General features: G+C 51.0%; 1 protein-coding gene across 1 annotated transcript in view; it reads left to right on the top strand.

The window, feature by feature from the left end:
- The window catches only part of ZNF423 (zinc finger protein 423), a 333,190-nt gene that overhangs the window by 113,203 nt on the left and 193,808 nt on the right, over positions 1–26,179 (top strand). The window contains 1 exon segment of the mRNA XM_049621698.1: positions 469–669. Coding sequence (XP_049477655.1) covers positions 469–669 — 201 coding nt within the window.

Raw genomic sequence — 26,179 nt, 5'->3', positions numbered from 1 at the left:
CCACTATCCCCGCATTGGGAGGCATGCTGTGTGGAAGGTGAACTTGGCTAAGGGATCTCTCTTGCTTTAAATTGCAAGGCTTTGGGAGAGACTAAAAGCTCAGGCGCGTTAGGAGCAGCTGATGAAGGCTCTGGAGGAGTGTATAAGAGAATTGGGTTTTCAGGAGACAAAACGCTAAGGCATCTTCACCTCTGCGACAGGTCGTGACCCCCAGCATCCGTGCACAGAGGAAGATGACAGGACGTCCCCCTAGAAGATTTGCACCAAGAATTAAAGAATCTAGTTGAGAATTATGGCACCACATGCTACAAAAAACCCCCATATATTAATATACTGAGAGGTGTCAAGAATAATGGACCCTGGGAGGTAGAGTAATTAAACGTATCTTAATAAATGCTGGGCGATCCTTTTAAGACCCCTTCCCAAGGCCCTGTCAGCTGACATGGACTGTATTCTTCCTGTTGGCAGGAGGCCTGGAAGGAGAGCCGGAGTGTGATCGGAAAACCAGCCGTGCGCTGGAAGACAGGAACAGCGTGACAAGTCAAGAGGAGAGAAATGAGGACGATGAAGACGTGGAGGAGGAGTCAATTTACACCTGCGATCACTGTCAGCAGGACTTTGAGTGTCTGGCGGACCTGACGGACCACCGGGCCCACCGCTGTCCTGGAGGTAATGCTAAATAACACTGGGATTCTGACAGGTGGTTATACGGATAATTGGACATAGCAACAGCTTGAAGCCTCGAGTGAGATTAAAGAATTAGTAATGTAATTTTACAGTTAATGTCATTTTATTGTGGTGCCTTGGGTACCCTGTATCCGCCTTTTAAATAAAATTAAAAATAAAAGCAACAGCTTTCTGGCAGGCAGGAATTTGGTGGAGACACCCTGTCTCTGCTTCCCCAAACTGCAGTCTATAGAATATGGGCCATGAGTGGGTGGGGCCTGCACCCTGGATTTCTGGAAGGCCTTTTAGAAACCCAGCAATGAAGAGGTTGTTAGTGCAAAGTTAAGTAGCGTAAGTGTGGAAAGCTGCGTGAAGGAGTGTGCTCTGAGGCAGGGCTTGTATGGGACAGGGAGAATTTCAAAGGCCAATAGGCAGAATGTCTGCACAGGCAGAAAGGCATCAGGTTCCACCTCTTTGCTTGGCCTCCTGCTTCTCTGAGGAGGACGGGGGTGGCTGGGATCTGTCCTGTCAAACCTGTAGTCAGCCAAGACCGTGGCCCTGGTTCCTGTGTTGTGGCAGCCTCAGAGAAGGTGGCCAAGGCCACAGTTTGTCAGGAGCTATTTAAGACCTCATGAGTCATGTGTGTCTGTGTGTCTGGGTCATGTGAGTGGATGGAGTGGGAGAATGGGGCCATGTGGATTGCATGGGGGTGTGGCAGCCATGCTCCAGGGGTAGGGGGTTGACATATTTCCAGGCCCTGAGCAAGGATTCCAGAGCATCTGTGTTCCTTACATAGCTATCCCTGGCATCTCTCTCCACCATGCATGTTGATGAAACACTTTGGATGCTGGTTTGTGGGGGAAAGGAACTAAAATCTCAGACAGTATTCCAAAGGGGCCTGTCACCTGTTTTTGGGGGGAAATTGGTTGGTAGGAAGTATGTTGGGACTCAAAATTCTTGCTTCCTCTACTTTTCATGCCTTCGTAGAAGTTTGAAAGCCAAGTGTTTGGGGAGCTATGACTTTCCCTCTAGTGACGCCTGTACCTGCACAGCCTTGATTAGACCAAGTCCCTCGTTCTCAACCTCTGGAGGGAACAGATCCCAAAAACAGTGGACCCAAGAGGACTCTTACAGTTTTGGACTTTTTGGGGCTAAGCAAACCAAATGCCAGTCATTTGGAACTTGTGGTATTTCAACCATAGGCAGAGGCGATGGCCAACTTAGAAGCTCAGAATCAGAATTGGAAGGGATGTATGGGGTTGGCTTTTCAGTGCCCTCATTTCCTGAGGGAGAATACTGAGGCACTGAGAGGAAAAGGTGACTGATGGAGGTCAGCTAGTGAATTGGTGGCTGAGCTAGGACCTCTCCGGGACCCTGGGCTGTGTACTCATCCTTGAGAAAACAACAGATGCCTGTGTATTTCTTGATTTAGCCAAGAACTGAGGTCGAATGTTAACTATACGAGGATGAAATATTGTCACTGACTTTGAAAACAATCAATTAATTGATCTTCTAATTAAAAGTGATTGTCTTTATTTGCTAAGTGTAAAAGAACACGTGGGTCTCAATTAGCATTGATGTGGGGCCCCTGAGGCCCCCTGCGGACCCCTGCAGAGTGCTGCTTCGTGGAGTCTCTGTGGCTCGTGGACTGAGGCCCCATCCCGGGCACTACTCCATTCTTCAGAACCAAGGAGGTACTCTTGTCTCTCTCCACACCTCTGAGAATGGTGGTGTTTCTAGGAGGAAGAGGACGAATGTGAGGCTTCAAGGCTGTGTATCGGGGGTCTGTGCTAGAAATAGTAGCTAATTGTGCTTCAGTCCTGGGCAGGATTCTTTTCCCGATGGCTGTCTCTTCTCTCCGTAGCCTCAGATGGGCTGACATCACAGTAGCTCTGTCTACAGGGTCTTCAGCCATCTTTACTGATGCTGCAGATAGCCACCGATACTCCTGCCTGCTTCTGAACAGGACCCCGCTAACGACCTCCACGGGGACGCGGGAGCCAGGAATATCCCCAAGCCCTGGAGCATTGGAAGGGAGTCAGAAATTCCTTAAAAGAGTATGGGAAACGACCTTGCCTAATAGCATCCCTGAGAAATTCATTACCGCCCAGTAAAGGTGTGACCCAGTCTGGGAGAGTCTCCCTGATGTGGAAGAAATATGTGAGGAACGATTTTCCCCCAGGTCTTAGGTTCTGAGGATTACCCAGTGACAGGATCAATCACTGGGAATTGTGGGCATATTTTTCAAAGCGAGTCCCTCTCTAGGCCACCTGAACAGTCTCTGAGCTGCAGTGGTTTCCCACTGCATCCCCAGAGAGGTTTCTGGAGCTCCTGGGGTGGGTATTGGGGCCCGTCTGACCGAGGAGGGCTCTGACACCCACTCCAGCCAGAGCTGTCCACGTTAAAAAGTCTTTTATACATTGGGCTTTAGCAGAAGATGTGTGAAAATTGGCTTCTGCTTTAAAAGCTTGAACTGGCCCAAAATGTGGTAGCAGGTCCTCCCAGGCTAGACTCACGGGTCTGCTGGATGCTCATCATTGGTCTTCTAGTCGCTGCACTAGGGATGACGACGCAGGTAGGCAGTGGCCACTCTGTCATCCTGGAGGGGAAGGTGGACCCTCAACAGACAACAAAGACCATTTCAGAGATGGCCATGCTCTGCTGAGGCTGGGTGGGCTCTGGGTGCTGGGCAGATGTTTCTGAGGGAGCAAACAAGTCTTGTTTGGAGGGAAGGTGGGGCGCTCTCTGCTTTTGTGAATTTGGGGCCTCAGGGCAGCGCCACCTGTCAATCCCGCTGTCCTCTCCTCCTGGAGCTGGAATTAGGCCTTGGGTGTGAACAACACTCGTCCCCACTCATGTTCTGCAAGAGGGCTGTTACTGCTGGAACCTGGAGGCTGCACACCCCTCGTCAAGCAGGTCCGTCTGGTGCAGTGGAGTGGGTGGGGGGATTTGGGGGGAGCGTCTTGAGTGTGGTTCTTCTTGAAAACTGCTTTAGCAGGGTGGCCTCTTGGCTCTTTCTGTGTCTTTCTGTGGATGTTGGGGTGGGGGTGGGGCAGTGACTTGTTCCATCAGAATCTGGGAGAGTAGCTGAGGTTTGGAGATTTTCTGAGGGGGCTGTGAATTCACCATGGAAGGTGGGAGGGACTCTTGCCAGGATGGCATTGGTGGCATTCATAGGGAGAGCAGGCCCCTGGAACTCTGCACCAAAGAACCCTCACTTGCAGAGATCCTGGAACTTGAGAAGGCACCCTCTCCATTGTCCCTTAGCAGGAGAGGCTCTGCTGGGACCAGGAGAGGCTGTTGAAGCATGAACTTCAAGAACCCAGACCTCAGGGTGCCTGGGTGGTTCAGTTGGTTAAACGTCTGATTCAGTTTCAGCTCAGGTCGTGATCTCACGGTACATCAGTTGAGCCCCCATCGGGCTCTGTGCTGACAGTGCAGAGCCTGCTTGGGATTCTCTCTCCGCCCCTTCCCCCCTCACTCTCTCTCAAAATAAATAAATAAACTTAATAAAAAAAATTAAAAAAAAAAAGAACCTAGATCTCTTTCTGTCTCCCTCTTTCTCTCCATCTTTCTGCCTCATTGTCTCTCATTTGTGTCCAAGGAGAAACCAGCCTTAAACCCACAAGGCATCAAACCTGCATCCTTATGACACAAAGTGAGATCAGCAAAGAGCCATCCGCTCTGCTGATGCTTACACCCCAGTACTGATTCCTGCTTGCTCCCGCCAGACCCTGCCCACAGGGTGACTTATGTTCATGGGGTTGGCGTCGGGGGCACTTGCCATTTTGTATTCTGCATTTGTTACCGAACATTTTCTGAATGGATTTCCATGCTGGGACATGATCTTCTCCATTATCCCTTTTTTGGGGGTGAGGGGTAGGGGAATCCCTCTTTTTTTAACATAGCAGCATTCAGGCAGATAAAACTTGGGTTGCTGGTACTGTGTCTATATACTACAAAAATATTAGATTTAGACCAGTCTGCCAGAAGACTAGGATTTCTACAACAGAGTTCACAAAGGCTGACTTGATGCCTGTGATGGGCTTGCCTGTTCCTCACGGAGCATCATTTGTAGGCAACAGATGAGGAAATGTCCAGAGCGTTTGGTGGCTGTCTGCACTGATGATAGAAAGTCTCCATTACTTCAGGCCCTACTAACTTGAATGATGTCAGAACAGGGAGTGAGCCGAAGTTTACGTTGACCCAGTTTGTGAAGTGTTGGCCAAGCACGTTTGGACCCTATAAACGGTTGCAGGCAGGTGTTTTTCATCATCTTCTAGAAGCCCAGAGGACTTCAATTGCTTTAGAAAGTATCTCTGGGAACTTCCTGGGGCACCATGGAAGCAGGTACGAGAGGTTTGATTTACCCAGGGGCTGATTCCAATTTTTTATGTGCTCATTGAAGCAGGTCAGCTGTGGACCTTCAGTCTGGATTCAGGTGGAATGTTTTACGGCTTTCTGGTACAAATACTACCTTTTAAGGATACTCTGTGATTTAGACTGACTGCTGCTTTGGCCCAAATTAATGAGGCTGACTGCCCGAGGACATTTGGGTGCTGGATCTGTGCTGTTGTAATGTTTTAGATCCGACTTTCATAGGGATGCTCTTCCTTGTGACAGGACTGGGCTGTCAGCAGGGGTGTGCACTGTGCCAGTCCTGGAATGTGGCAGGTCCCCGGGGCCAGAGCACCCGACGGCTTCTGGAGATCCCTACCCTCTTTGCTATAGGCATCACTGGTGGGGTTTGGGTTTTCATCGTAGGTAGGGAGAGGCAGATGGAGTCTCTTTAGAAGGACTGAGGCTTCCAATTCTGGGCCTGTCTGGGCACTTGATCCATTATAGAAATTGCCTGTAGGACCAGGTTGGAGCTGAGCATTGGTTTCTTGGCTACAGGTGCCATTTCCTGGTCTGTGACTCAGACCATGCTCCTCACTGAGCACAGAGAGGCATTCTTGAAGCACATGGGGTCCCTGCTGCCCCCCAGGGCTCCAAGTCTGGGCTGCAGCCTCCCTGATTGCTCTCCCTGAAGCCCCACCCCTGACAGTGCACAACACTGGTCAGATTCAGGAGTTATTCTGCAGTAGTTTTTTTTTTTTTAATCAATTAATTTATTTTTGAGGGGGGGAGGGGCAGAGAGAGAGGGAGAGAGGGAATCCCGAGCTGACTCGGTGCAGAGCCCGACGTGGGGGATCATGACCTGAGCCAAACTCAAGAGCCAGAGGTTAACCGACTGAATCACCAAGGTGCCCCTCTGTCATAGTTTTTAATGTGTTTATTGCTGGTCTCCTGCACTACTGTTCAGCTTCCTAAGAACAAGAGTCATGTCCTAGCCCAGTGCCTGGCACACAGTAGTGCTTAATATGTGCTTGTTGGATCAAGGAATGATTCTATGTAGTCCTCATAACAGTCCCAGCATGGAGATCCTTTTTTTTTTTTTTTTTTTTTTTTACCATTCATCCCCATTTTACACATTGGGCAGCTGAGGCTCAGAGGGTTACAGGTTCTTGCTGAAGGTTACAGAGCTTGATTTAAGACTTGAGGTCCAAACAGCTCATGGAGAGAACATAAACTGGGGACAGTGAGCAATTTCCACCTAAATTCCAGACAGAAATAGCTTTTTTGAATGCTCAACTGAAAAAAAAAAAAAAAAGATGGGGAGGGGTTTGTTCAAATAACAACAGCAAAAATATGTGCTCCCTGTGGGTTAATTTTGCTGCTCCCCCTTTGGCTGCCCCCCACTTCCTGAGGACTGGGACTGAGGAGTGTTTCCCTAGCCCCTTCAGAAAGGCAGACCCGCCTTTTCTGGCGAAGGTGAAATGCTGCTGTGTAAAAAGCCGGGTGGAAAGTTAATTACACCCTGGTTTGTTCAGCTGTGGCCAGAGTGACCTGTGGGCCCTAATTACAGGGCTGGGGCTGCGTGAAGGCTGGCACCTTTGCCAGCCTCGTTCCTGTCCGCCGGCTGGCGGGATCTTGCCTTTGTGTGCAGGCTCAGGCCCTTTCTCGCTCCGACAGCATGGGTGGGGGCCCTCTCTGCCTTACTGCTCGGGGCGCCTCTCGTACTGGTTCCATTTGGGCAAAAAGGAGTCGGCACGGGCCAGCCGCTGGGCATTGCACTGCCAAGTGCACAGGTGCAGGGCGCGAGTTCCTTCTGCCCGTGGGGAGTGTGCACTGCGCCTTGGTGTCAGCCGTTGTCTCGCAGTGCAAAAGGCTTGGGGGCTTGAGCACAATTAATACCCCCACATCAAGAGCTTTCCTGCATGCAAACAGCATCCAGTAGAAAACACGGAGGAAGGAAGGATCCCACTCACGGTAGTCACAGAAGGCATAAAGACCAGGGAGCAAGCCCAGGAAGCAACATTCAGATGTTTGGAGAGGACATGCAAACAAGCCAAATCAACTATGGAGGGACACATAAGAGATTTCAATAAATGAAAAGGCGGGCCTTATTCTTGGATGGAAAGATTAAATATCGTACATATGTCAATTTCCCCTAAATTAACTGTTAACTTTATGTTAGCCTGTGAAAGTAACAATGGGATTTGGTTAGAAATAGACAGCTGATTTCTAACATTCATAAGGAAAAATAGGCATGCAGGGAAAGGGAAGAAAATTCTGAACAAGAGGAATGATGGTAACCAGATCAGATTTCATTTTTTTATTTTTATTTTTATTTACTCAGTCATTCACTTTTACAGTAGGCTTCACGCCCAACACGGAGTCCAGCACGGGGCTTGAACTCACGACCCCGAGATCAAGACCTGAGTGAGATCAAGAGTTGGACGCTTAACCGACTGAGCCACCCAGGTACCCCCCAGATCAGATTTTAAAGCACATTCTGAAGCTGTAGGAATCTAAGTGGTGTGGAACAGATGAGGGGCACAGAAATGGGACCTCAGTAGAACTGGACATTTAGTGTATGAGAAAGGTGTCATTGTGTGCCAGTGGGACACAGAGGGATCACTCAGTAACCGGGGCTGGGATGATGCGGCATCCGTCTCAAAGAAAGGAAATTGGATCTCTCTCCTCCTAACGTCAGAACAAATCCCAAATGGATCAGAAATCTAAACAGAAAAAGAAAACTTAAAAATACTAAAAGAAAACATAAGTGAGTTTTTAAAAAACATAATAGTATCAGAGTGGGGAAACCTTTTCTAAATATAACCCTAAACCCAGAAGCCATAAAACAAAAGACAAATATTCAACCACATAAAAATAAAACATTTCTGCATTGCCAAAACCACAATAAATCAAACCAAAGACACATATCACAGGCAAAAGCTATTTTTCCTTAGTGTGTAAGGAGCTCCTACCAACACTAAGAAAATAACCAATAAATCAACAGGGAAGCAGGGCAAAGTCTGGGCTGCCTGAGGCCAGCACCTGCTCAGATTGGTTGTGCCACACTGGTCTTTAAATATTTGGAATACCTCCCATGTGCAAAGGACAGAAATGGAACCAGAAAAAGATATGCTAGTGGGATCTCACACATTTAGGGAAGGGTAAGAAACTTCTTTAGAGTAGGAGAACTGTAAATTTAAATCACAGGAAAATACTTACCAGTTTTAACCGACCAGACTGGCAAAGACCAACATGTTTACCAGCCCATCGTGTTCGTGAGGATATATATCCTTGATGCCAAGGCTTGGGGTCTTCTCCTCTCTGTCCTTGGGGTGGCCTTGGCCTATGGCTAGAACATGTAGTAGGTGCTCAAGAAAAGTTTGCTTATTTTGTCCCCAAGGAGGCCACAGCCCCTGTGAGGTAAGAGCTGTGAGATAGCAAAAATAAAGGCTGCACATGCTGTGTCTGGACATAGTAGGTCTTCAATTAATGAATAATCAGAAGGGGGAGTTACAGAAGAGATGGTTTATTCATTGAATAACTATTTATTGAGCATGTGCTTTGTGTAAGGGCCCTTCTGGGTGCTGGGGTTGTGGGACCTGTTGATTTAAATAAAAGGTAACTCAGTGGAGAAGGTGTTCACTTCACAGAAGCATTCTGTAACTTGTGAGGCAATAATGCCGTAGGTGGCCTTTAAATAGCTGGCTTCCCCACTGCCTTTAAAAAGATGCTTCCAGGGGGGGCGCCTGGGTGGCTCAGTTGGTTAAACATCCAACTTCGGCTCAGGTCATGATCTCACGGTTCATGAGTTTGAGCCCCGAGTCGGGCTCTGTGCTGACAGCTGGGAGCCTGGAGCCTGTTTCAGATTCTGTGTTTCCCTCTCTCTCTGCCCCTCCCCAGCTTGTTCTCTCTCTCTCTCTCTCTCTCTCTCTCTCTCTTTCTCTTTCTCTCTCGAAAAAATAAACACTAAAAAAAATACAGAGATGCTTCCATGCACAGAGACATCATGCCCCACAGCATCTCTGGAAGATGCTAATGTCCTGTTAGTGTGCTGGGAGGGAAGTGGATGGGCTGGACGAGTAACTGTCCATCTGGGTCTGCCTGGCCCGTGGTGAGATCAGAGCCCTCCCTTAAGCTGCCTGCTCCCTGCCCTCCGAGTTCCCCATTAGAAGGTGCCTGGGACACCAGTAGGCTGTGTGGGACCGTGATTCTCTCTGGGCTTGGGCAGCTGAGCCCTGGCTCCTGGTGGTCATATGGAGGGGAGTTGTCTTTCAGATGCTGGTGTTATTATCCACCTCCTATGAAGCCTGCGGGTCCATAGAATGTGTCCCTGTTGGCTTGATTATGTGGCACGAATGCTGCCGTCACATTGCGGGGCCTGCAGGTCTCCAGAAATTGGACACCAAATCTAACAGGATGGAAGGCAGGGATCGCGGTGGGAAGAATCCACGTCTCTCTTGGTTTTCACGGGAAAAGGTGTGTCCATGTGTGTGTTCTGAGGATTCTGGCTCTCCCCAAAGTGGAGAGGATCTTTTCCTTCTTTCCCCCCCAGCTAGCCTGACTACCTTGATGGTTTTCTGAATCACTTGCCCAGCGGTGGGTTCTTTTGTGTCTAGGGGTGGACCAGAACAGAATTCAGGTGTGGTGTCTGACACCAGGAATGTGTCTGCTACAAACACCTCCTGGGAGGAGCCTTAGTGAGGAGACCCTGGAGAGCCTTTGGGGCTGAGAGTGAAGGGGACTGGCCTGGGACTGGGGCAGTCTGGATCCTGTTTCTACTCCTTTTCCGGCAGCAGCCAAACCTTCTGCTGGCTTCCTGTTGTTAGGACCAGGATGTACACCCAGCGGGACCTCAGGGTCCTGGAAGGAAAACACAAACCCCAAGCTGGCCTTCAGGTTGGTTGAGTGTGTCTTTCTGGGTCCAGCCTGCTGTTATCCATTACTGCTTGGCAGTTTCCAGAAGGCACATGTTACACCAGCAAGATGTAATACCATACCTACTTTAAGATTGGGGCTGTGTGTGTGTGTGTATGAGAGAGAGAGAGAGAGAGAGAGAGAGAGAGATTGAGAGAGAGTTTCTATTAACAAGGAATGTATAATCTACCTGGAAAGTGAAGTCACCATGAGCCTCTGGATTGCCTGGCACATAGTAGGTCCTCAGTGAACGTGCTGTCTGCATACTCGACTCCAGCTGACAAGCAGAACAAAAGCAGAGTCATCGGCTCAAGGAACTGAGAAGTGAGGCTGGCTGCCAGCATGGCCCTTTGAGGACATGCTCTAAGGCTGTCTTTACAAACCCCATCCCCAGGTGTTCAGCTGCAGAGGTCCACCTCCGGGCTTCTACCCTCCTGAGGCAGAGAAAGAGCAGAGGTGACCAAGGCTCATTCCCGCAGGCATCACTGAAGCCGGTGGGGTGGGGGGCGAGGGGGCGGTGTGGAGACAGACGTACATAGTAGCTAGGCTCAGAATGATGGGAATCAGGGGCGCCTCCATACAGACCACTGGGACTGAGAATTGGGGAGGGAGGGGCTCCCAGACGGTACCAGGAATTGCGGATGCCTTCTGCAGGAGGAAGGAGTGACATACAGGCAAATATGGAGGAGTACAGGGGCACCTGGGTGGCTCACTGGGTTAAGCTAAGCGTCCGACTTCAGCTCAGGTCATGATGTCATGGTTCGTGGGTTCGAGCCCCGCGACGGGCTCTCTGCTGTCAGCACAGAGTCTGCTTTGGATCTTCTGTCCCCCCCCCACTCTGCCTCTCCCCTGCTCTCTCTCACAAAAATAAGCAAGCATTAAAACAAATGTGCAGGAGTACAATATTGAATCAAATGCCAGATTGCTGGGTATCCATGGTCAAGTCCATTCACTTGGCTCTTGATAGGATACAGCCATCTCATTTCAGAATTTTAGGGAAGCAGGTTCCTCCAAGAACACCTCGTGCAGCACCTTCTAACCTTATTCTCAACATAACTCATGTATAAGGCCAATACATGTAGTGCGCTCTGTTATGGGGTTTGGCAGATTTTGAACTCTGTCTACATCTCTCCCCCCACCCCCTCAGCCCCTCAGAGCAGCTGCTCAGGAGCCCCTCAGGCAGTCTGGAAGCCAGAACTGGGCCAGGCTTTTCAGTGAGGTGGGACTAGTCCGAAGTCACTCAGGGAAGTGGTGGCTTAGTGGGTGTTGTCCCCCCTTCCCGAAGAGGTAGCTGGTAATACCGGGGAGGCAGTGCAGCAACCAGGATGGACAGAGCTCTGGTGCCGGGCCCACAAACCTCATGTCATTTGGACTGGACTTTTTCTTTGCTTCTTGGGGAGGAGTGACTCTGACTCTTGAATTATAAACTTCATGGCAGTTGTGCTCCTACCTTAAGGGGGTCCACAGAGGCTGGCCCACCCTTCCCCCATCCTCTGCCCCCTGGTTTGGGGGCAGAGTTCTGGGAGAGGAAAGTCATGCCCTGGGGGCATCCCCCAGCTGCTGGGCCTTCAGGATGACGTGTCCAGGCCTTGGGCCCAGGCTGGAGCGAGGCTGGGCGACCATCGGGTTGGTCTGGCCCTGAGGCCTGAGTGGCTGAGGTGCCCAGATGGTGTGGAGAAGCATCTGTGAAATCAGTGTGCTGTGCCAGCTCCTGCGAAACCCAGGGTGACCAAAGTCACATCATCCACCACATCAGCTTCACGGGGAAGGAGGGGGCGCAGATAAAGTATTCCAAAATCACAAAAACAAGATTTTTGTTTTTCTTTCGTCTATAGGTATTTCTGTAATAAGTGTTTTCCCCCAATGTATACACGTATAGCTCCAAAATCTCAGTGTTACCGAGAAAACGCAGGGTCGGTTATGTGGTGCTTTGGTCAATCCCTTCCCTTCAAGGTTCTAGTTCCATTAGTCCAGCCGTCCCTGTCCCTGCCTGCTGTGTCTGTCACTGATGGTCAGGATGCACAGGGACCAGAGGCCCTCAGAGAGGCCCTGTTTTTCTCCTGGAGGTGAGCCTGTGCATTCCTCATTCTGGTGGCCATAAAGACCTGAAAATTGTGTTTCCTGAGTCATCAATCTTGGTTTCCTCCAATTTGAGGTTTGAAAAGCTTTGAGAAATGTCTGTAGGTGAAGTTCGGAATAGCCTCCAGCTGGATCCTGACCTGGTTCTGGGGTCAAAGGGGCAACTAGAAAGTATTGTTCTCCAAGAGTCCTTTATTATAGCTGAAAGCTATTGATGGCCTATTCCTGTGTCCCTTACTTAGGCTACAGTTGCCAGCACCCAAAAGAACAAAGCCAACAACTGGTCAAAAGAAAACGTGTTCCTTAGAACCACAGCATCCCCTGGTATTCATTCATTCATTCATTCATTCACTCATTCACTCACTCATTCATTCATAGAATGACTTTTTAAAGCACCTACTATGAGCTCAGAGCTATTTTAGACGTGGAACAGAGAGTAGTGAGTGAAACAGACAATAGTTACGGCCCTTCTGGAGCTTACCTTTTATAGCATCACGCCCCTCGCTGGCTTTGGTCACGAGATTCTTAAACTGACCTGTATGTAGTGATTTTGTTCTAAAGAACCGCTTGGTTCCTTCTGTGGTGTAGCTGAGTGCTGGCCAAGGCCCATGTGAGCAGTACAAGCGGGGAGAATGCGTAGTGGCTTTCCTGCCAAAACGGTAGTGTGCTCAGAGTCTGTGTCAGCAGAAGCAGGATGAGGGAGGTGCTCGCTCTGTTCTATGTGTTGCTGGAGAGACCAGGGCTGGAGAGGGGTTCAGGGGAAGATGGAGAGGGGAGGCCTCAAAGCCCTACTTGCAGGATTCTCGGTGGCTGCTCTCAGAAAATTAACCCTAATTTGTTTCAGTCAAGTGGGGGAGTTTAGTGGCTCAGGTCAATAGAAATTCCAGTAGTCAGCACTAGCTTCAGGTGCGGCTAACTCCAGGCACCCTGGCGAAGGCCTTGGAGCCCCTGATTTTCCTACGTCTCCTGGCTCTGATGAATGCTGTGTTGGCTTTAGGCTTAGGCCAAATGAAGTGCTCTGAATGGCAGAGCCAGAGCCGTTCCCCAGAGGAAAGCAGGGTGCTGCCGGCAGAAGAAAGGGGGAATGGATGCTGTTAGGCAGCTTCGGCCCAAAGAGGGAATGAGTTAATGCCGTTTAACCAGAGTCCCGAGTAGGTGACCTGACCTCGGATAGGTTTGAGCCTGGCCAGGCCTGCCCACACAGCCAGTGTGCGTTCCTAGGCTGGTGATCCAGAGGTTGATGTTTTTACTGTCGCCTTTGGATAAAATGTATTAATGGAGGGGGAATGGTTGAGTAGCAGAAGGTCTGGTCAAAGCTGTGCCCCAAAGCCGTGGGGGAGCAAGGAGGAGGCGCCCCAAGCCATCCCTCCATTAGTCTTGATACTCCAAGGGACAGAGCCAAGACCGGTTCTAGAGGCCCCCGGGACACCCATTCTGGCCCACATATAAGGACCAACTTCCTGGTGGCAAGAGACTTTAAAAGGCTGGAGATGACACATTAAATGGCAAGAGGGGAGGGCAGTGGCATGTGGGGGTGGGGCCGGCACCGAGTGAGTTTTTAGGTTCCTCTGAACCGCGAGATCCCGTGACTGGCATCCTGAAAATGACACCCTAAGCATGGAAAAATGAAGAACGTCCCCAAACAAAATGAGAAATCAACCAAATGTATCTCCTGCTGTCTGGGGCGTGTGGTTCAAGGAGTGCAGCCAGCAGGGGATCCACGGGCCCAGCCTTAGAGAGGGAGTTAGCAACTGCTTGTGGTGCTGTGGCAAAGGCTTGGGGTGCGGGTAGGGGAAGGGATGGAGTGGGGGTGGGGGAGGAGGTGGGGTGGGATAGGGCTGGGGGAGGGGGTTTCAGAACCGGGGGGGAAAAGAGCAAGGAAATCTGAAATTTAACTCTGGCACTGGTCTAAAATAAAGCTAAACTATTGGTTGAGTGTTTTGGCAGTGTTTTTAAACCCTGTGTGTGCCAGCTCAGGGAAAAAACGTACAGGGGATTGTAAAATGCTTCATTTTGTGTTAAACAGTTTTATTTTGGAGTTGACTGGCTAGAATTTGGCTGCCTTTGAAAATGACATCATTGCTCTGGGGAGGGGGGTGCATCTGGGAAGACTGAGGCTGGGAGGCAGCTGTGCAGGTGGGGGGGATGGCCACTGGCTTGGGGTAGGGGGAGCAGACACACAGCCAGCCCCTCCCCAACCCCACCACCTTGGAGGCCTGCCACCAAGGCCTTGGCCTTGCCACGTGGTTGGCTGTGTGTGTCAGCATTGCCGAATGTCGGAGGGTGACAAGGTCAGATGCACTGGAGCGGGTCTGACCCCTCCGAGGGCTGGTAGGGGCTGAGTGGTGAGGAGGTGGCAAGAAGGTGGCTGAGGGCAGGTGGTAGGGGGGCTGGGGAGGAGAGATGGTTGGCGTCTGCCTGTGGCCTTCCGGCTGCAGCCCAACATCTGTTCCCAGGGCAGCTTCCGCCTGGCTGTGCCCCTGTCCGGGTGCATTGACCCGGTCCTGCCTCTCCTGGCCTCTCTTACTCCCGCTCGGTTCTTCCTCTTGAGTCTTGGACGGGCTGTGCTTATTCCTGCCGCAGGGCCTTTGCTCCACCTTTCCTCTCCACCTGGATGTTTTTTCAGGTTTTCACAAAGACAGCTCCTTCATTTCCTTTTGGATCTTAACTCCGATGTCACTTACACGGAGTGGCCCAGTTGGACGCTCCCTCTCCCCAGCTAAAGCTGGTCTTTGCTGTCTATCAAATCATCCCATTTGATTTCCTTCCTGGCAGATCTTGTCATTTCAGATTTTCTTTTTGATTTGCTTTTTGTTTATTGTCTTTGTGACTAGAAGGTGACCTCTTGAAAACAATGTCCTGCTCTATCTTTCTCATGCCTGTGTCTGTCTCTGGCCTAGCACAGGGCCTAGCACATAGTAGGTACTCAGGAAATCTTTATTGAATGATTTGTTGGCAGTGACCCAGGTGGTGTCTGGTTGTTCTGTTTGTCACTCCTGTGGGTGGCTAAGGACGAGGAATTCTTGTGGACAGTCTTCTGAGGCCTGGAGAGGAGCCTCTTTCCTCAAAGGCCACTGAGCCACACCTCCCTTCTTGCCTCAAACTGTGTTTCCCACCTGCTTCCTGGGACCATAAAGCAAACCAGAGGGTGTATTTTGCTCTTCCAGGGGATAGGGATGTTTTGGGTTCTGGACCTTTAGTTTTTTATGAAGTCCCCACTTGGTGCCAAGCCCTGGCTAGGAGGTGTCAGGGATATAGCAGGTCCCTGCCGTCCAGAAACTTTTGTTCCGGCAGGAGAGATGATAGAGTGGTAGACAGACAGACGCCTGGGGTGCATGTGAGAATGGCTGCCCCCAGGGGCCCCCTGCCTGTGGAGCATGGGAAGACCCTAAGGTCCCTGGGGTGGGATTTGAGGAACACCAGTGGAGCGGCAAAGGAGAGACCTAGAGGTGGATTCTGGAAGTGTCTGCATCTCACGGGGTCCGCCAGGGCGGTTTGTTTTCCCTGCGGAGGGAGTGGCAGAGTTGTAGGGAGAAGTGCAAGTCGCTGAGAGCTGTGCAGCCAGGTCACAGAGGGAAGGGCCCTCCGGAAGGGGGGTGTCCGGTCACAGAAGGAAGGGCGGTGTGTGTGTGGGGGGGGGTCCGGTCACAGAGGGAAGGGCCTGGGGGGCCTGGGGAGGAAGGGGAGTGAGTAACCAAAGAGGCTTTGCCCTCTGACCACCTTTGCTGCAGGCCCCTTGCCTCATCACTGATTTTGTTTTTGTTCTTTTTAATCTCTCATCACTGCCTCTGATGCCACTGCATCCTCTAAAGTCTTTTTATCACCATCTTAACAAACACCTTGTGTCGACACATTTACTTAAAAATTGTTTAAAAGATACCCCCTTAGTGAGGGTCCCAACAGAAAACAGATGGTACATTCAAACGAGGTAATTGAAGAGCTTTTAATAAAGGGCCCTTTATGGAGGTGGGTAGGGCAGAGGTGGATAGGGCAGAGGTGGGTAGGGTGGAGGAAAGCCAGTGGGGATGGGGGAGCATTTTGGGGACATCCTGGCAGCGTTGGAGGAGGAGTTTTTGCTGGGAGCCCTGCAGGAGACCGCCCTGGTGAGAGGCAAGCTGTGGCTGTAACCCAGGGAGTGCCAGGAGCACAAATACCCCAACTGTCCCCTCCTCACCTCCAGTCTCTGCCGGAGCCACTGGCTAAACCTAACGGGAGCCCCAAAGCACTGGAGCCTCTCGGTCAGCTCCCCAGGGTGCAGAGCAGGGTGGAGGAGGGAGGATCTGGAAAGGCAGATGATAAACGCCCTGCGTATCACCCCTGCCCCTGGGGCCGGCTTGGGTGTTTCTGAAGAATTCAAATTTTGGAGATTAACCCCAGTGTATAAAAGGGGGAGTTTCCTGTGTAAATCTGTCTGGGGGGTCTTGGAGCCACAGGTTTGTCTCGGGGCTTGGGGCCTCGTCAGGTTGCCGCGGGGTGGGGGTGGGGGTGGGGGGTTCGGTGTTTGGTTTTCTCTTTTCCCCGGGCGGCGGCGCTGGTCTGTGATTTGGTCTTCCGCTGTAATGCCACAGATTAGGGGAACAGAGGAGCAGATTTGTCAGACATGACGCCTGACTCCTGGCAGGTATAGCTGTTCAGATCACGGCCTGAGCTGCCAAAACTTTGTCATTTGCATAAATGGAGAACGGAATAGGTTATCGTTCCGATTAACACCATTTACTGCTTAACTACTGGAGAAATTGGCAAGGAAGGCACTCTGTGGCCGTCGTCCCCCTCAACGGTGTCATTCCATTTATGGCTTCGCTGGGGACAATGGCAGGGGAGAAGTCAAGGAAAGCAGGAAGGTCAAGGATGCTTCTGAGGAGCCTCTTTGTTCATTATGTATTTATATGGCACGTGGTTTCCATTCGCCGGCTGCACCGCTCCCGGGACCCCCAGAGGATAAGGCAAGGAAACCTGTGCCCTGAGCACCAAAGCTATTTTTATTTGTGCGCAGGGCAAGGTGACGCGGCTGCTGCAGGCCGAGGTGCAGCTCTCCCTGACACACAGAATTGGATATTAAGGCGGAATTAGAAGCTTGAGTCCAAGGAGATCCCTTGTGAGTGATGCATTCAGGATGGCATTATGACTTTCCAGACTGCTTCTGTGGAGAGCAGCAAGGGTAGACGAAGGAGCCGTTTTGGGGGACACCCCCAGGCCCCAAGTAGCCTTGATGTTAGTCTGTGAGTAGACTGTGAATTGTTTTCCCCAGTCCAGTTCTCTTCCTGTTGTTTCTTTTTTCCATGACACTTCCCCACTGGACATTCCGAAGCGCTTCCTTCTCCTCTTTACAAAGCTTTGCGGCATCCCACTCGCCCACCCACCCGAGCCCCACCCTGACTTATCACCTCGGAAAGTCCCCGTTTCTCCTATGACTCACAGACTGGTCCAATACTGTTAGCATTGCTTTACCTTTTGGTGAGGGGCAGATGAGCCTTTCAGTTACTCTTTATGTAAAATACATTTTTAGAGATTATTAAATGTCACTAACACATAAATGTATCTACTTGTAAAAATCTCAGATACAGGTAAGGCTAACATGTCAATCCTGCCCACCACCACCACCCACCCCCGGTTGATTTGCTGTCACTGTTTTGGCTTGCATATTTCAAGACCTTCTACTACAAAGTTACCTAATACCACATTTCATAGATGCTAAGACACACTGTAACATCTCTGTAATTGAGATGAATCCTAGAGTGAATGGCTGCTCGTGGTTTAATTGATAGTTTTGTGTGTGTGGTATGTAAAATAATGGTGCATTTTACAAACCATCCTGTCTTAGATTTGATGAACTATGGTGTATGTGTATCCATAGAAACAATGTCATATTGATTTTTTATTAAAAAATAAATGATAACATATTGGATCTATCATTCTGCAACTTGTTTTCTCCCCCACACACCCCCACATAATACTATGCCTTGGAGAGTTTTGTATGTTGGTATATAGACCTCCCTCATTCTTTATTAACTGCTGCGTGGCACTGTGTAGCATGGATATACCATGGTTTGTGCAGCTGGTCCCGTGGTGATGGGCATTTAGGTTGTTTCCAGGTGTTTGCTGCAGTAAACATTCTTGTACATGTCTCCCTATATGAGCGCCTTCTCCATGGCTAATAGTGAGAAGGAGGCATTGCTGGGCCCATCCTTTCCTGCATTCCATTCTATTTCATTCCATGTGTTCTGTCTCATCCTATCCAACCCATCCCACCCCATCCCATCCCATCCCATCCCATTCCACCCCATTCCACCTCATTCCACCCCATTCCACCCCGTTCCACCCCATCCCATCCCATCCCATCCCATCCCATCCCATTCCATCCCATCCCATTCTATCCCATTCCATCCTACCCCACCCCATCCCACCCCACCCCACCCCACCCCACCCCACCCCATCCCATCCCATCCCACTCTACCCCACACCATCCCATCCCATCCCACACTATCCCATCCCATCCCACACCATCCCATCCCATGCCAAACTCTCCTACCCCACCCTATCCCATCCCCTCCCATACCATCCCATACCATCTCATCTCATCTCATCTCATCCCATTCCATCCCATCCCATCCCGCACCATCCCTTCCCGCACCATCCCATCCAAAGTCATCCCATCCCATCCCACCCCATCCCATGCCATTCTGTCCTACCCTGTCCCACCCCATCCCATCCCATCCCGCACCATCCCATACTATCTCATCTCATCCCATCCCATCCCACACCATCCATGCCATCCCATCCACCCACCCTGTCCTTCACCCATAACCCCAGTACTTAATTTGGTATCAGAGACTGTACCTGGACCAGTTTTGCGGTTTGAGGTGTCTACAAAAGGGAGTCAGATCCTGTCTAGCTGGGAGAGTAAGCATAAGATGAGTCTTGGATCAAAATTCCAGAGCATCCCCAAGTTCAGCCTGGGTATAAGTAGCACAGGTGTTGGTGTGGTTCTGAGGAAGGCATTTCAGCCCTCATTTTATACTCGGTCTGGGTCCTCTCAGGCCAGCAGTCACCTTAGGAACAACGAAAAGAATGCCCTTGCACTGACATGTTACCCCTTGACTTATCTGGGGCATGAGTACGAATCTTCCCCAGTTGTGTTCTTAAGGCTGATGTGTGTTTGGGTTGTTCTGGGGACAAGGTCTTTCTCTTGTTTTCCCTCCTTTGAGCTGAGTAGGGAGAAAAGAGCTGCCCACCTGTCCTGTGACACCTGGTCTGTTCTCCATGAAGGTTCTCTGCCAGCTCTCACTGAGGATGTGGGAAGCATGGGGTGGGGGGATGGAGGTGACAGAGGTGGTTGGAGCCTCCGTCTCCAACTCTGCTACCTGAGACTTTGTGAGCAGAAAGTGTCCCTGGGGTGTCCTGGGACAGCCTCGGGCAGTGCTTCTCAAACTTTACGTGAGTGAGTCTGCATCACTTGGGATCTTGTGAAAATGCAGATTCTAATTTGGTGGGTCTGGGGGGAGGGGCAAGATTCTGCATTTGCTACAAGCTCTTGGGATGCAGATACTCCCGGTTCCTGGACTGCACTTTGAGTAGCAATGACTTTGGGATCACTAAGCAAATGTGGAGGCAAGAAGGACCTGGGGATAGGGGAAGGAGCGTTTTGGTGGGCGCTGGGGTTTGCTTGGCACCAAGGCTGGACACGTGGCAGGTCTCACCTTGGGGGATTATACGTTCTTTAATTCTGCACTTTCGGCACACCAGTGTCCAGCTGTTATATCCAAGTCAAGGCAGAGTTTGTTGGCTTGTTTACAGCTGATAGACTTGTGCTAGAATTTCCAACCTTGGGTGGCATTTGAGTAGGATAATTCTTCATTCTGAGGGACCATCCCTTACTTTACAGGACATTCAGCACCCTTGGTCTTGCCCACTAGATGCCAGTAGCAACCTCCCTGATATTGTAGCATGTGAAAAAATGCCCCTGAAGAGCCGGTGCCATGCCTGGTTGATGGCCATCGAGCCGGACAAGGCCCTTGTGGAGGGCAGGGACCGTGGCCTGGTCTCCATGTCCCTAGAAGCTGGCACCATGCCTGGCACGGAGCAGGAGCTTGATCAATGTGTGCTGCATTAAAGAACATAGCATGCTGGGCACTAAGGAGGATGCAAGTTCTAATAATCCTGTACTTCAAGGAAAAGCCACTTTGTGTGCCTCTGCTGTACCCGGCAGGGTGGCATCAGCTGAGGACAGCAGCATCCTGACCGGAGGGATAGCATGGGGAGACAAGACGCGGAAGTGAGGGAGCACTCCGAAGTTCATCTCTGCCTCCTTGAGGCTCCCTTTCCTCGCGGGTTTTTGATGTATCTGCCTTTTCTGGGCAGAGAGGCTGGAGGCTAAGGCCTGTCTTCTTCATCCTTGTGTCCTCGAGGCCCAGCACGTTGTAGACGTCTTGTCACTGTTTGCTGGAAGAACGGTTTGAATTCACTGGGGGAACCGGCCCATCTCAGGAGCTCAGGGACGGCTCCTTGTGGTTCTCTGAGGAGAGAGTGTTTGTAATGGGAGCTGCCCCCCCTCCCCCCATCCGAGTCGTTCGTGCAGTTATTAGTCTGTTGATTTGTTGCTTGAACACGTGCTGTGTGCCAGGCACTGTGCTGAGGCAGGCCGTGATGGTGAGCAAGGTGGAACTGATGGTGCGCTTGGGGAATCAGACGGACAACGGGAAAGTCACGGTTGCGGTAAGGGCTCCTGGAGGAAGGTACGTGGTGCTGTGAAAATAGCATCTGGTCTTTGTGGTGGGGCTGGTAGCAATACGATGTCACGGAGGGCTTTCTAGAGGTGGTGAAACTGGGGCTGAGGGCTGAACCAACTTAGATCTGCAACTGTATTGCATCCAACTTAGTGTTCAGGGTACCAGTGAGGCAGGGTCTCTCCCACCTGAGAGAGAGAAATTCTTTTGCAAGAATTGGATTTAAAGTATTTTTTAAAAAGCATTAGAGGTTGTAGAGATGAATCAATAAAAAAGTTTTGTTGAGACTTCATTACTCTTATTTTAGAGTTTAGTGGTTTTTTTTCTATTTTGAATCATGCCAGCGGAGAGCATACTCTTTTCTAGATGCAGGGCCTCTAAAAGTCTTGGCTCTGGATCTGGAATGAGTAAGAGATAAGTGGGAGAAGACTCCAGAGGAGAGTGCTGCAGACAGAAAGCACAGTGTATGCAAAGGCCCTGGGGAAGCAGAGGTGATACAGAATGTTGGAAGACCAGCAAAGAAGCCAGGAGGGTAGGTACTCAGTGGACAGTGACGTGAGGGTGGGGGATCGGGCTGAGAGTGTTTTGGGGCCAGGTGATTTCAGGGCCTTGGATGCTGTTGGAAGGGCTAAGCCAAGGAGTGACATGATTGGGTGTGTGTTTTTAAAAGGTCACTGTGACTGCCATGTGGAGAGTGCATCCATCTGTGGGTCATCCTGGAGGGTTGCTGATGGGTTTTTCCCTTGGGGCCAGCAGTCCTGTGGCCTGCAGCCCCTCGTGCTGTGAGGATGAAGGTGCCATTGCGTCATTGGTGCCCAGGTCATAACCCCACTCTGCGCTGCACTTCTGGACTCTCTCTTCCCTTTCTGGGTCAGGCAGGCCTGGACTTCAGAAGCCAGATGGAGTCCAAAGACCTTTGCGTGATGTTTAGATTTCTAAGTCACTGTAAATCTCACTGAAGTGACCTATTTTTCTCCCATCTTGCTCTTGTATTTTTTATGAATGGATAATAAAAAATGCGGCAGGGTCGTTTGTTTTAATTTCCTCCCGACACCTGGACCTTGCGTTCAGTGGCAGCTGTCCCTCTAGCGGCTGGAAGTCCACCTCTAGGCGGTGGGGCCCTGGGCCCGTTCACACCGGGCTCTGCTGGGAACAGAGCAGCTGAGACAGCGGCCCCAGCCCTCGTAAGACAGCCAGCCTCCTTAGAACGTGGGGCCAGAGTTTCAATGGCTGTTGGACAGGATGGGACTGGTTCCAGAGCGTCTGCGTGGCCAGACGCTGTAGCAATGGCTGGCTTGGAGGTGAGAACTGGAAGCTTCCACCTCAGTTGGGACTGCAGCCCCACCCATCTTGCTAACTAACTGTTTGATGGGAGCCAGTTCTCGAAAGGCAAATGTGGCCTCACATTTGATGTGTGGTGTCATGGGCCAGAGCTCTGAGGGACGCCAGCCTCTGATGCCCTTGAGACCAAAATTCAGCTCTTTACTCTAGTGGCCATTTGTGGTTGAGTCTGTCCATTTCTTCCAGCCTGAATCACTGCTCTCCACCTTGCCTTTGTCCTCGAAGTCTGTCGTGTGCTGGCCCGTGCCATTCTCTCTGCCTGGAACGCCACTCCCCTGTTTGGTTCTCTGGCAAAGCCAGACCCGGCCTTCCATCCTTCCCGGGAAGCCATCCCTGACCTCTGAGCAGACGGCAGGCCGGGCTCCTTCTCTGGGACTCCCAGGAGCACTTGGTCCGTGCCCTTATTTTCCAAATACATTTTTCTTGCTTCATGCTTATTAGATGAATTCGTTGTAGAAGACCTATTAAATCAAGACAAGCCAAAGGAAGAAAATAAAACCTAGCCATAGTCCAGAGAGCCAAGGTAGTCCTTTGGCATTTTTCCTTCCAGATTCTGCTTTCTCCCCACTTATCTATAGACTGTGAACAGCTTGTCATACTGTTAAATATTGTCCTGAAGCTTCCTTTAACCAGCCTCATAGTGCCCCACTGTGTTCAGGTGTGTATAATAGTCCTCACGCCAGCATCCCACCCACGGGTCTTGTGAAGGGCAGGACCTTAGATTTTCACCTTTGTTCACCCAGGGGCCGGCATTTCATTGGAGGTTCATGGGATGTGTTCGCCAGACGAATGAATGGTCCTGCCTTCTCTTCTTTCTCCTGACATGGCCAGAACTAGGGAAGCCTGTACTTTGGGCCTTTTTCTCTCCCCATTTCAAGTATCTACCCACCTTCTCCTGGAGAGGACACTCTACGACCCAGCCTGCTGTTGTTGAACCTTTAAAAGTCAAGCCCAAAGGTTTGGGCACCTAAGAGGCTGGAGGGGTTGGGCTTGGAGTGAGTGCCTGGAGGTCAGCAGCGATGCTACCTGCTCAGACATGACTTCCAGGCCTGGAGGGAGCTGGGAGGTTCTAGGTGGCCCAGGGGCTGCTGCTGGTTGTGAGCAGAGGAACTCCAGTGGGGTGTGGAGGTCCCTGCGACCTCCAAGTTCTAGCAGCCATGTTTGAAGGCCTCCAGTGCAGCAAGACATGCTGGCCTTGGGTAACTGGTGCACGTGCTCTGAGATTACCTGGGAGTGGAGCTCTGCCTTGTGATGAGATGCAAACGTTTGTACCCCCCTCAGGCCTAATGGAAACTAGGATCAAAAGCCTTAATTTATTCATGCATGGATTAAACAAATGATTGTTGCATACCTCTTATGTAGCAGGCTCTATGCTGGTCCCTCCCCTCAAGGAGCTCACAATTTAGGGGTAAGGGTATAGGGTATCCGACTGTCCCAGGTTGCCCTAGACTGAGGGGCTTCCTGGGACACTGGATTTTCAGTGCTAAAATTGGGAAAGTCCCAGACAGATGGGGGCAAATTGGTCACCCTAGTCAGATGTTGTCTAAGAAGTGGACAGAACCCTGCGAGCAGGACTGGGGGAGTTAGGGGGACGGAGGGAGGGGGAGGGGGATGGACTTAAGGAGGGAATCTCATGTTCCAGGCCTGGAATGCTTAGTAGGAGCTTTACATGGATCTGTGCCATCCCTAGAAGTAGTTTCTACCAAAGATTCTTCCCTTCCTTCTCAGTTCCTTGTGCCGCTCCCCCTACCCAGGTGGTCCTCCTTGGGCACAGCATAGCCAGGTGTTGGCAAAGCAGCTCTCTGGAAATGGCATGCCTGGGGGCCTGGGTTCAGTTGCCTCCTCAGCCTCCAGGACCAAGGTTTTTTTTTTTTTTTTGAAGAAGAGGGCTCCCATTCTCTCCTTTGGGACTAGGAGATTACTTGTCAGTTTATTTACGGGGTTACATTACCTACTGGGCTTGACTCTTGAGACAGCCTCATCCATGACTTGGGCTTACTTATCATTCGTCCATTTCTTCATTCACTTCTTCACTCAACACATGGTTATTACTGATCATCTATTACATGCCTTTGCGATGCACTGATCCCAGGGCTGGACACATAGGAGCTGGTAGATAGAAAATCCCCGCCACCCCAGCGCCTGGGGTAGTCTCCAAGCCAGCCGGTTCCAACCGGGGTTGCTGGTTCGAAGGGCTGCATTAAGTCAGTAGAGCCATATCCATCCCTAGCGGGCCTTCCCCAGGGCTGACACCCAGGGTGCAGGCCACCTTGCCAGTACGTCTCTGGAGCCTTTGTCCCCAGAAGGCTGTGAGGGGGTTGGGAGAAAGGAGAAAGGCCCTTCTCTTGGAAAAGCCATTTGTCTGTTGAAATGCAGTTTGCTTTTGAAAAGAGGCGAAAGAGTAGGAAGGCCACCAGGGTGAGAGTGTGTTTCCTATAAGCCAACTCCGAAGTCAGTTTCTCACATGGAGGTGAAGTTCTGGGAACATGTAGGGCTGGGCTAGACATGTGGTTGCCATTCCCCATGACCCCCCACCCCGGATTCTAAATGCTGTTGTGCCAAGCAGAACTGATTCTTACCTTTTAGCATGCTTTAAAAAAAAATCAGTGAAGGAAAACCCCTAAGCTGGCAACGTAATAGCACGGTACAAAGAGAATTTTGAAAGAAGCGACAACATTTCTAGGGAAGGTTTCTTTGTGTGTTCCAGTGGCCACGGCGTGGTGGAGCCAGGTCACCTCTCTCGTTCTGGTGCACGTGTGGGGAGGTCCTGAAGGCAAAAGCAGAGCCGCAGAGGAAGGAAAGGACCCGGCATTGGAATGTGCATGCCTATGGACTGGTGTGTGTGTTCCTATCAACACATGTATACATTCATCAAATTACATCTGCTTTTACCTTTAAAATTTTATGAACACGGGCATATGGTGCATTATCCTGCCACGGACTATGAGAGAGTGTGTGTGTGTGTGTGTGTGTGTGTGTTCGCTCGCATGCATGCATGTATATATACGTGTGTGTGTACAGGCGTAGGGCCCTGCCTGGCCCTCGCTCCTCGAGTGGCTGAGAAAGTCTTCTGGAGAGGAGAGCCTTGGAGCGCGTGGGGCTGTGGGGCTGTGGGTGAGCCGACCTCCCCAGGGCCCCTGCCTGGCCCTTGGCCCACCAGGCCATGAATACATTTCCATCCATCTCCGGCCCCCATCACCTAGGCAGCTAATTCCTCTGAGCCCCTCTGCCTTATTAAAGTCACAGATCACTTTCGCGAGCTTAACACTGTCAAGACCAGTGCGCCCCAGATCCAACCCCTCCCTGCCACGCAGCCTTTCCTGGAGGGCTGGGGGTGGAGGTGAGGGTCCTGCCAGCCCCCCACCCCCACCCCCACCCCCTCCCCTGCCCGGCCCCCTCCTCGGTTCGGTCTGCCCGACGACGCCTTGCAGTGATCAGTGAGGTCGCCTCAAGATTCCTTCAGTAAAGCCCTTGGCAGGGATACAAGGGCCGTCACAGCTGTGCTGCACAGACCGGCTTCCAAAGGCAAGGACTGGGCCGGCCCACTTGAAGTGGCTCGGTGGCGGAGGGGTGCGAGGCTCGCTGCTGGTTCGGAGAACACTCCTCCCGTCCCCGGCTGCCTCGGCCTCCCCTGTTATGAAATATGGATGGTACCGGTTCCAGCGTTGGGAGACTCGCTGGCAGCGCTGAGCGTCTCCAAAGGCCCGCCTTGTGCAGGCACCTAAACACTTCACTGAGCAATCTGTCAACATGTCAGCAACACATGTTTTGTAAAAAGCTTCCAGTGGGAGTAATGACTCCCACCAGGACTTCCAAAATGCTTTGAATTCAGCAGATTTCTATTGCGGGCATCCCCTGGGGTGCCTTTTACAATGCCTACATTTCAGAAATTTGAGCCACAGACCCCTGGGGGTTTCCTTTCATAATGCCTCAAAATGTAGGGTTATATTGTTGGAAGTCCCCATGGGGTCTTTATTAATACCTGAATTCTGAGGAACTGGAAATTACACAGGGCACTGCAGGGGCCCAGATCCACACCAGGAAGAAGAGAAAAACTCTGTGGGGAGATTTTTTTTCTTCATGCAAGAGTGAAAGAGAAGAATTTGCTAAAGGAC

The sequence above is a fragment of the Panthera uncia genome (assembly GCF_023721935.1).
Source record: "Panthera uncia isolate 11264 chromosome E2 unlocalized genomic scaffold, Puncia_PCG_1.0 HiC_scaffold_19, whole genome shotgun sequence".
In the NCBI taxonomy this organism is placed as follows: domain Eukaryota; kingdom Metazoa; phylum Chordata; class Mammalia; order Carnivora; family Felidae; genus Panthera; species Panthera uncia.
The sequence above is the reverse complement of the archived record's forward strand: the minus strand, read 5'-3'. Positions and strand labels throughout refer to the sequence as shown.